This window comes from Microcaecilia unicolor, chromosome 10, assembly GCF_901765095.1.
Source record: "Microcaecilia unicolor chromosome 10, aMicUni1.1, whole genome shotgun sequence".
In the NCBI taxonomy this organism is placed as follows: Eukaryota; Metazoa; Chordata; class Amphibia; order Gymnophiona; family Siphonopidae; genus Microcaecilia; species Microcaecilia unicolor.
This window is the reverse complement of record NC_044040.1, coordinates 186,613,805-186,624,787: the sequence shown is the minus strand read 5'-3', so window position 1 is coordinate 186,624,787 and position 10,983 is coordinate 186,613,805. Positions and strand designations below refer to the sequence as shown.

The following is a 10,983-nucleotide window of genomic DNA, read 5'->3' as shown; positions in this document are numbered from 1 at the left end:
AGGGGCGGGACATGTGTCCTCTTTTTCAGAGGACAAAATATGGTAACCCTACCCATGACCCTCTTTTCTGCGGCCCCTTTTTCAGGCCTTGCATAAATTGTAGGCATGGATCCCGCACCTAAATTTACACATATAGGTCCCAATTAAATCTAATTAGTGCCAATAGCTTGTTAAAAAGCCAGTTATTGGCACTGATTGGCTCATTATTCTATTAAATTGCACATGCAAATCGGGAATGTGCCTAGACTTGCGTGCACAAGTTAGTGACGTTTCTAGAATCAGGAGGATAGTGTAAACTCACGGGGGATAGTTGCAGAAGATGCTCTTTCTGCTTCACATCCTTCTGATGGGTTAGTGAGAACGTTCCACTGTTTCATTATTTCAGGAAGATTTTTGTGGGTCAGTCAGTCAGTTTCCTGGTAAACCTTGAATTTCTAGTCCAAATTACAGGAAATTGACTGCCACATTCACCTCTGTGAACACTAGAGATAGGTAGAGAGGGTCTGAGATGCAAGGACAAGACTTTACGTATCTTTAGAAGTGGGATTTCCCCTCCTCTCTTTTCAGGTATATAGGGGAAAGTACTGTTTCATTTAGTTTTGTTTCTTTGTTTTTTCTTTTTGTTTTGTTCAATTTTGTTTCATTCTACAATGGGGTATTATGTTTTAATGTGCACTAACCCGAAATAGCATGCATTAATATGGAATACAGATGCTATTTTATATTACTGAATGCTTGGTCAGGGCAGGAGCATAGCCAGACAGCAAATTTAGGGTGGGCCTGAGCCCAAAGAGGATGGGCGCAAAAACTCATCTCTTCCCTGCCCTCCTCTGGCGCTTTCCTCAGCCCCCTTTGGGTGCTCTTACTCCCCGCCCCTTTCAATTGAACCAAAAGAAATAATGAGCTGGCAGGGATCCACAAACCCTGCCAGCTGAAGACCTCCTCCTGGCAGAAAGAACACTTACACCCTTCGCAACCAGTGGTAGTGTCCTAGAGCAACTGACATGGCCAGCCTCTGCGCACGAGCACAAATTGAGCGTGCATGAGGGGTGGGGCAGCAGCACAGCAATACTGCTGGCTGCACAGGGTGTAAGTGTCCTTTCTGCTGGAAGTAGATCTTTGGCTGGTGGGGCTTGCGGATCCCCGCCAGCCACGCTTACGGAACACTGATTTTGGGTGGCCCTGACCCCAAAGCGGGTGGGCCCCAGCCCACCTGTGGCTACGCCACTGGTTCAGGGCTAATTTTATCAGCCAAAAAGATATCCCACTACCCCTGCACTGTAGGTTATCAAATCTCCAAACCCCCTTAATAGGCATATAACCTGTATCCTGAGAGTGCATTTGCTAAGCATAAATTAAATTTCTGATAAATTCCTTTATAGTTTGATACTTTGCGAAGCCAGTACCCAGATATTATGTGGTAATCAGTGCTCTCACCCATATAGTTAAGTGGGCATAGTTAGGACTTCTTTTTGTGCAGTCCTAGACGCCCGCTTTGCTATGCGGGCATTGGCAGTGGATATTGCTGGCACCTACATAACCGCTAGCTCCTCCCCAACTCCGCCCACAGACGCTCCTGTGTAGCCCAGTTCACAGGTGGCTGGCTAGTGTTGATATTCAGTGGCACTGCCCTGTTAAATGCCGCTGAATATCAATGGGATAGATGGCCCCAAGCAGGCAGGAGCCTCTTCTGCCCGCTTAAATTGCTTTGAACATCTGCTGCAAAAAATCCAAAGTATATGACCAACAGAAATGCTTCAACTCCCTGGCAACCTCTACTAACCTCATAGGACTCCAAATAATGGTGTATTAAGCAGTATATTAAGTAATTAAATGAAATCAAATCAAATGGCTTACTTTGGGGCTCTTTGACTAAAGGGCCCTTTTACTAAGCCGAGTAGGTGCCTACGCGCACCCAACGCACGTCAATTCAGAGTTACCACCTGGCTACCATGTGGCCTGGATGGCAATTATGATTTTTATATGCGTCCACTATGTGCATCAGAAAATAATTTTTATTTTCCGACGCGTGGCGGAAATAGGGCGGTAATCATCATTCTACGTGCATAGACCATTACCAGGGCCGCTGAGAGACTGGACCGGGCCCGGGGCAAGGCCGCTGCCACCCTCCAATGAGGTCGTCATCATTGTCGCTGCCCCCCTCCATTCACCACCGGGCCGGCCCCCCCTGAATTCAAATCATAGCACCTCACCTCGACCTCGCTCCATGTGAAAGAAGCGCAGCAGCGGCAGTCTGCAGATCGCCTCCCTTCGGGCCTTCCCTCCCTGTGTCCCGCCTTCGTCTGGCATAACTTGCGCGAGGGCGGGACACAGGGAGGGAAGGCCCGAAGGGAGGCGATCTGCAGACTGCCGTTGCTGCGCTTTTTTCACACGGAGCGAGGTTGAGGTGAGGCGCTATGATATGAATTCAGGGGTGCCCAGCCCAGTGGTGGAGGGGACTGTGGCGCCGGGCCCCCCTTGGAGGCCCAGGCCTGGGGAATTTTGTCCCCGCCTGCCCCCCCTCTCGGTGGCCCTGACCATTACCGCCTAGTTAATGCGTGAGACCTTACTGCTAAGTCAATGGGTGGCAGTAAGGTCTCATGCCCAAAATGGACGCACGCCAATTTTTATTTTGCTGCATGTCCATTTTTGACTCCCCAAAAAAGGCCTTTTTTGTAGGTGCACTGAAAAATGGACCTGCGCACATCCAATACACACATCTACACCAGCGCAGGCCATTTTTCAGCACACCTTAGTAAAAGGACCCCTAAATCTTAACATGCGCTAAATGCTAAGAAGCCCATTTTGTACCTACTACTACTACTAACAAACATTTCTAAAGCGCTACTAGGGTTACGCAGCGCTGTACCCACGATGGTCTTAGCATTTAGTGCATACTAATTCCGTTAGAGCATGTCCAGCTTTAGTAAAAGGGCCTCTTTAAACGTAAAAACTATGAAGATGTTGAGAAATCATCTTTGTTTGCTCTTTTGGGGGCCCTTTTTCAAAGCTGTGGTGAAACGTGGCCTGTGGTACTGTAAGCGTGTGCATTGGGCGTGTGCCGGGCCAGTTTTTACCACATCTACAAAAAAGGGCTTTAAAAAAAAAAAAAAATGGAACAGGAAAAGGTCCTGTGGTAAAAATGAAACCAGTGCATGCCCAAAACAGGCCTGAGCCCTTAACGCCACCCATTGATCTAGTGGTAAAGGCTCGTGTGCGACACGCGTGATGACTGGTCAGAGCACGGCAAGTGCTGATTACCACGGCACACGTAGGAGGAAATAAATAATTCATCCACACATTATGGGTGCACACCAAATCTGAAATTACCACCAGGAGGTCGCCCTGGCCTAGCAGTAATCTCATTTGGGTGCACGCTGCATGCGCGGAGAGCATACCGTGGCTTAGTAAAAGGGGTTCCTTGGTTAAATTATACCTCGGATTCTCTCCTTTTCCTCAGTGCATGCATTTCACTTTGAAAAAGACAGTGCCATGTGGGTTTTTTATGTTTTTCTCAGGGGTAGAAGAAGGACTCTTTAAAAGAGTACATGTGATGTTCAAGTGACTGGCGCCAGACTATTTTCCAGAGAATATTCTAGAGGATCAGACCCTAACACAGTCACTGGAACAATAACCAAGAGGGCAGACAAGTTCAGTGAAAGCAATGAAGACAAGAACGTTAGGAAGGCACACTGAATGGAGACAGATGCAGTGCTTTAACACTGGGAGGCAGTGCTGCTTTTTAATCATCCACCAGAGATATTTAGGGTTATAGGGAAGCAGGTGGCAGCGTGAGAATGGAGACAGAAGAGCGTGAGAATCACTTAAGTATAAATTCTAGTTAGTAATTATGTATTACTACAGACATGTGTTTGTTTCTTTCTGCACAACTGATCACTAGGTGAAACTTCAGCCTTTTACCCCCCCTCTCTTTTGAACGTTTATATGTCCAGCAAACACCCTCTCCCCCAGTATTTTGATAAATACGCTCAAGAATCAAGATCATCTCAACACTGCCAGTACCAGAGCAAGCCTATAAAAACATATATTTGGACATCATTGGGTCAGTATTAAAAGCGATTTATTTTGCTTGTCCAGGGCTAACTGGGGGTATCCAGCAGCACTTAACAAGACAGTGCCACTGAATATTCCCTCTAACCACTCATGCCAAAACCAGTTTGAGGGCAGTGTGGTGGCTGAGTTAGGGCAGTGCGGCAACCTAGCCAGTTAGCAGAGATTCTCGCTTTGAAAGGGCTGAGTCGGCATTGCCACACGGCTTAGCAAACAGGGGAGAAAGCACAGAAAAAAGGCCATCCTAACTTTATGCAGCGAGATCAACTGGGCACCAGTCTGAATACTGGCCGGTGCCCAGTTAACTTTCAGGTCATGGCATGAGTGCTGCCATTGCCCTCCCTCCCTCCCACACAACCCCCTTGAAACATGTAGAACCACTCCTTCTGCTTCCCCCACCTGAAACGGAGCATTTCATCCCTCCTCCCACCTCCCAAAAGTTTTGAGACCCTCCCTCCTTTTTGATGCCCATTCCCTCCTTCCACCCCATCCCTTCAGTACAGCAAGCCCCCAGCCTCCCCATTGTTGTGGACTTATCTACTCATTCCCTGGTGGTCCAGTGGGGAAATAGGTATGAGCGATGCCCACTCCTGCCCATTGCAGCTGCCTCCCAAAATGGCTGCCACAACCTCTAGTGGCAGCCTCGCAATATGTTGGGAGGGGGTCTTGCTTTGGTTCTGGGGGGGTGGAAGGGGGCTAGCATTTGAGGAATTAGCCCTGGATATTTAGTACCGGTGGCCAGACTTGGCCCGGCATTGAATATCAGGGGCTAATTCTACCCACGGTGGTTAGCATTTTTTTTTCATACTGACTGCAATGGGCTGAATATTGACCTGCATACTTTTAAATATTAATCTTTGTTTTGTAAATATATGCATAATCCCCTGGATTCTATAAATGGTGACTAAAATGATGTGTGTAAATCAACGTGCAGAGCCTATTTGTGTGCACAAATGAATTGCTTAACAAGCCAATCAGTTCAAATAACTGGCTGCTAACAACCAATTATTAGCATTAATTGGCCTTAATTAGGATTTACCCGCAGATCATATTCTGTAATTATCTACGCATAAATCCTAATGCAAATTTGGAGGGGGGGCATTGCTAAGGGCGTCTCAGGGGTGTTCTAGGGGCATTGCAAAATTTTACATGTGTAAATATAGAATTCAGCCAAACCACATCTAATTTATGTGCCAGTGTTTACACCTGCTTTTAGCAGGAATAATTGCTGGTGCCTAAAGTTAGGTGCAGTTTATGCCCTAAGCGTTATTCTATAAAGGACGCATACCTAGGGTTACCATATTTTGTCCCCCCAAAAGGAGGACACATGCCTCGCCCCCTTTCACGCCCTCGCTCCGCCCCCTGTCACATTTTTCCCTCCCCCCTCCCCTTACCTACTACTGCCCTGGTGGTCTAGTGACCTCTTCGGGGCAGGAAAGAGCCCCCTCTTTCCTGCCCGGAGCGCTGCCCTGCATGCATCCTTCCATCCTGTTTTTGAACTCAGCGCCGATTCAAAATGGCCACCGAGAGTTGAAGTCTCACGAGGTCACTTCAACTCTCGGCGGCCATTTTGAATCACTGCCGAGATCAGCAACAGGAAGGATGCATGCAGGGCAGCGCTCCGGGCAGGAAAGAGGGGGCTCTTTCCTGCCCCGAAGGCGGAAGAGGTCACTAGACCACCAGGGCAGCAGTAAGTAAGGGGAGGGGAGGCTAGCAATCTGCCCGTTTGTCCGGATTTCTGGACAAACGGGCAGGATGGTGGGCGGGCCGTCCGGACGGGCGGCCCCTCCCACCATCCTGCCCATTTGTCCAGAAATCCGGACAAACGGGCAGATTGGCAAAACCCACCCGGTTGCCCAGACATGTCTTCAAAAAGAGGACATGTCTGGGTAAATCCGGACATATGGTAACCCTACGCATACCTTTTATAGAATAGCACTGAGGGCCCCTTTTACCAAGCTGCAGCAAAAGGGGGCCTGCGCTGGCATCGGTCCGTGTTTTCGATGCGCACTCAAGGCCCCCTTTTACCAAAGTGGGTAAAAAATAGGTCTTTCTTTTTTTAAAGAAATTACTTTGTGGCAAGTGAAGCACTTGCCACGCGGCCATTTCAGGGGGATCCCTTACCACCACCCTTTGAGGTGACAGTATTGCTCCTATGCTAACCCGGTGGTAAACGGGCAGCATGCAACATTGCCCGATTACCGCCGGGTACATACCAGCACTAATAAAAATAAATATATTTTTGTAGCACCGGATATGATGGTGCACAGGAGGTGAGAACTACCGCCAGGCTGCTGCAGTAACTCGGCGGTATTTCCTTTCTAGCAAAGTGGTACGCCCGTGTTGGGCTTGCCGACGCTTTGTAAAAGGTGCCCTCAGCGCATAAAATTTTCGGTGCTGATTTTTAGGTGTTACTTATAGAATTTACCTGTATGAGAGCAATTTCCGAAAGCCATTTCAAAGGGCAAATGAAGAATTTGAAAATTGCCTATTTTTTTTCTGCATGTGATAGTATGCACTGAAGATTCTTTGTGTGGCTGTAAAAATTGTTTTGTTACAGCAGCTGCTCTTGGCTGCTACCCCCCCCCCCCCCCCCCCAGAAGCAGCTGTCCTACGTGACTGTATACTTTGCCTGATGTTGGGCATGAGACCATCTGCCACTTTGTCCACGTTTTGCACATTTTTCTGTTTCAAAAATGAGGCCCTGTATGTGTTTATGGTGTAGCTTCTTAATATCTTTAATAGAGAAAAACCTTTGCAACACTCTAGTTCAGTAATTTGTCATTCACACTTTGTTCTGTAGGCAATACCATGCTACTCCGGGTGTTGCCCTCTGTGTATGAACAACAGCCACAGCTAATTAATGAACACCTGACAGAGCTGGTGGCACAGATGTCCCATCTGGATCAAGGGGAGCAGCACCATCTTTTAAGACTGGTTCAGGCAGTTACAAAGAGAAAGCAACCTCAGGTAAATGCAGTGGCGATCCTAGGTCGGCTGCCACCCGGGTCAGATCACAGCTACGCACTCCCCCCCCCCCCCCCAGCTGCATTCTTGACTGCTGGAGGGTGCAGAGAGCAGCCGCGCGCCTGTCGGCTCCACTGGCTCGCTGCTCCCTCTGGCCTGGAACAGGAAGTAACCTGTTCCGGGGCAGAGGGAGCAGGGAACCAGCGGAGCCGACAGGCGCGCGGCTGCTCTCTGCACCCTCCAGCAGCGTGCACCTGGGGCAGACCATCCCCACCGGCCTGCCCTTGCTACGCCACTGGATAAATGCCTGGTTTTGTACTGCAGAAATTTCAACTACTTACAATGCTGTTTACTTCGAATGCTGTGTCAAATTTATCTAATCGGTTCTGTACTTATAAAAGGTGCGGTACCAACATACTGTAAAGTGAACTCAATTATTTTTCACAAAATGTGATGTTACATGGGCAGTGGCAGTGTGAGTTTCCCCTAGTGCGACTTGACACTACTTTCAAATGGAAGAACCACATCTTAAGGCAAGGATGTTCTTCCGTTTTCACACACTTTCTGTCTTTAGCCTCCATGACAGTTGTTTGTCTTCGGGGCCCTTTTACTAAACCGCGTAAGCGTCTACACGCACCCAATGCATGCCAAAATGGAGTTACCACTCGACTACTGTGTGGCTGTTGTGGTAATTTCATTTTTGGCACACGTCCGATACATGCGTCTGAAAAATATTTTTTATTTTCAGGCACGCATAATGGACGTGTGCCAAATGTCATTTGGAGCGCGTAGGTCATTACCATGCGAGTCTTTACCGCTAGGTCAATGGCCGGTGGTAAGGTCTCAGACCCAAAATGAGCGTGTGGCAATTTTCATTTTGCCGCAGGTCCATTTTTGGCAAAAATATAAAAAAGGCGTGTTTTTTTACAGGCGCGCTAAAAAAAATGGATCGGCGTGCGCCCAAAACCCACACGTACACTACCACAAGCCGCTTTTCAGCACGCCTTTATAAAAGGACCCCTTAGCAATGCCTACCATATGTCCACTGGGAACTCGATGCAGGACCCTAGCTCGGGCCAAATGTGTCGAAGTATAATGATTTTGGGCAAATATTATTAATGAGGGGGTTTAAATACAAAAAATCTGAAAGAGACAGAGCCACTGCCAGTCCACTTATCCATCCAATGCCCCAACAATGACATTCGTTATGTTCTTAAAGAAAAATAGTTTTAGACAGAAGTGACCAAGTTGTTATCTGAGTAAGTAAGAAAAGAGATTCTTCCAGTGGTTATTAAATCTTCTTGGTTTGAGAATTGACTGAAAAGTACAGTCTGTGTCTGGGGCTTGCAAAGCTCAGTCATGAAATGTCAGAAGACATGTGGAGGAACATTTTTGAAAGAACATCCAAGTCAGAATTGGGACATCCTGTCAGGGTTGTGTCCATCTACCAGCAGGTGGAGATAGAGAGCAATCCTTTTGCCTCCCTATATGTGGCCATGTGCTGCCGGAAACTCCTCAGTATGTCGATATCCAAGCTCCATCTGCAGGACTCAGCACTTAGAGAATTACACCCACAAAGGGACACTCTGCCCAGCTCACCACCGCCGAAACGGGGGAGGGGAATTAACCCAGCTCATCCCCACACAAGTGGGGGAGGGGAATCCGTCCAGCTCATCCCCGCGGAGCGGGGGAGGGACACCACCCCGCCAATGCGGGGGGATCTGGCTTATCCTGCAACCACAACCGCGGGAGGAGCTGACTGACCCTAACACCGCCGAAGCAGGAGGGGTACAAAGCTGCCCTACAGCCGCACGAAGCGGGAGGGAGCGCCGGCAGAATTTATGTCTCAATCCAGCCCCGTAAAACGGAGGGGAGAGGAATGCAGCAGCTCACTGTAACACAAACTCGTCTCAACTCTTGAAGAATCCATTGAAAAACTTGAACACGAAGTCCTCCTGAACGTGTAACATGTAAAAAAAAAAAAAACCCTTCATCTCATGGCCATTTTTGAACAGGAAAAATGTTGGGATTTCCTGCTTGAAAACATGTGACTTAGACGCAGTGCGTTCTTTCTAGCAAATAAGGTGCCGGTACTCAAATACTAGGCCACCCTTCAGGGGTGGGGTGATCACTGAGGGATCCACCCCACAATAGCCAGGCCCCCTGCAACCAGTCACAGAATCTATGACAAGGCAGAATTGGTGTGTAGAGCCTGAGCTCTTTCATTAAAACTTGGGGTCCGTGGGCCAATTTTAGCAGACAATGGAAAAGGTGCCGGTACTCAGTACCCCCAAGTACCCCTTCAAAAAAAGCCCTGCTTAGACATCATATCGAAAATGCCCCTCCACATATAACAAAAAATGCTACGTGGCAGAAAGCAGGTTGGAAACATGCACATGGGTTATGGAATGCCATTTGGACAGAGCAGGCATGTTTATAGGTTACATCTTGAATAAAAATTGTGGCATGCAATATAGTGTATTATAATCCAGCTTATTTTCGAAAGAGAAAGACGCCCATATTTCGACCCAAATCGGGAGATGGGCGCCTTTCTCTGGTGGGCGCCCAAATCGGTATAATCGAAAGCCGATTTTGGGCGCCTCCAACTGCAATCTGTCACGGGAACGAACAAAGTTGACGGGGGCATGTTGGAGGCATGGTGAAGGCGGGACTGGGGCGTGTTTATCGGCCGAGCAGAGATGGGCGCCCTCGGCCGATAAAAGAAAGGCGTTTTTAGCGAGAAGTTGGGTCACTTTTTCTGGACCCTTTTTTCTCACGAACAAGTCCCCAAAAAGTGCCCCAACTGCCCAGATGACCACCGGAGGGAATTGGGGATGACCTCCCCTGACTCCCCCAGTGGTCACTAACCCCCTCCCACCAAAAAAAAGAACTTTAAAAACGTTTTTTGCCAGCCTGTTTGCCAGCTTCAAATGTCATACCCATCTCCATCACAACAGTATGCAGGTCCCTGGAGCAGTTGTTAGTGGGTGCAGTGGACTTCACCCAGGTGGACCCAGGCCCATCCCTCCCCTACCTGTTACACTTATGGTGGTAAATGGGAGCCCTCCAAACCGCCCCCAAAACCCACTGTACCCACATCTAGGTGCCCCCCTTCAGCCATAAGGGCTATGGTAATGGTGTAGAATTGTGGGCAGTGGGTTTTGGGGGGGATTTGAGGGGCTCAGCACCCAAAGGAAGGGAGCTATGGACTTGGGAGGTATTTTACTTCTTTTTTTTTTTAATTGTTACAAGTGCCCCCTAGGGTGCCCGGTTGGTGTCCTGGCATGTGAGGGGGACCAGTGCACTACGAATGCTGACTCCTCCCACGACAAAATGGCTTGGATTTCATCATTTCTGAGATGGGCGTCCTCTGTTTCCATTATCGCCAAAAACCGGGGACGACCATCTTTAAGGACGACCATCTCTGAGGTCGACCTAAATGTTGAGATTTGGGCGTCCACGACCATATTATCGAAACGAAAGTTGAACACCCATCTTGTTTTGATAATACGGGTTTCCCCACCCCTTCGCAGGGACGTCCTGCGAGGACACCCTCAGGAAAATTTGGGCACCTCATTCGATTATGCCCCTCAATGTCATTTATGTAACAGAGACAGTCCAGTATATAAAAATGACTTATTTTCCGCTCTTTCTTGCTCACTTTAAACAGAGGGCATTTTTATTTTATTTATTTATTTATGTATTGGTTCATTTCGCTGTCCCATAGGTATTAAAGAACTGTATTCCTTTCTTAACTGATCATTTAAGAGATCCTAACCATAATGATGTCATCTTAAATATCCTTATGGAAATATCGGACTATGAACCACAGGCATTGATCAGTTCTCTATCAGTACTGAAAGACATTGGAGAGCACTTCCCCAGCCTTCTTGGACAGATAGCGAAGATATATGGAGCCGTTGGACTTCTCAATGAGGTATGCAA

The 10,983-nt window shown here is 48.1% G+C and overlaps 1 protein-coding gene across 3 annotated transcripts in view; it reads left to right on the top strand.

The window, feature by feature from the left end:
* VEPH1 (ventricular zone expressed PH domain containing 1) overlaps nucleotides 1-10,983 on the top strand; it is a 130,900-nt gene that overhangs the window by 37,044 nt on the left and 82,873 nt on the right. For all 3 annotated transcript variants that reach the window (XM_030216379.1, XM_030216378.1, XM_030216380.1), the window contains exons 4-5: nucleotides 6,875-7,041; nucleotides 10,766-10,975. In XM_030216379.1, coding sequence (XP_030072239.1) covers nucleotides 6,875-7,041; nucleotides 10,766-10,975 — 377 coding nt within the window. The remainder of the gene's footprint in view (nucleotides 1-6,874; nucleotides 7,042-10,765; nucleotides 10,976-10,983) is intronic.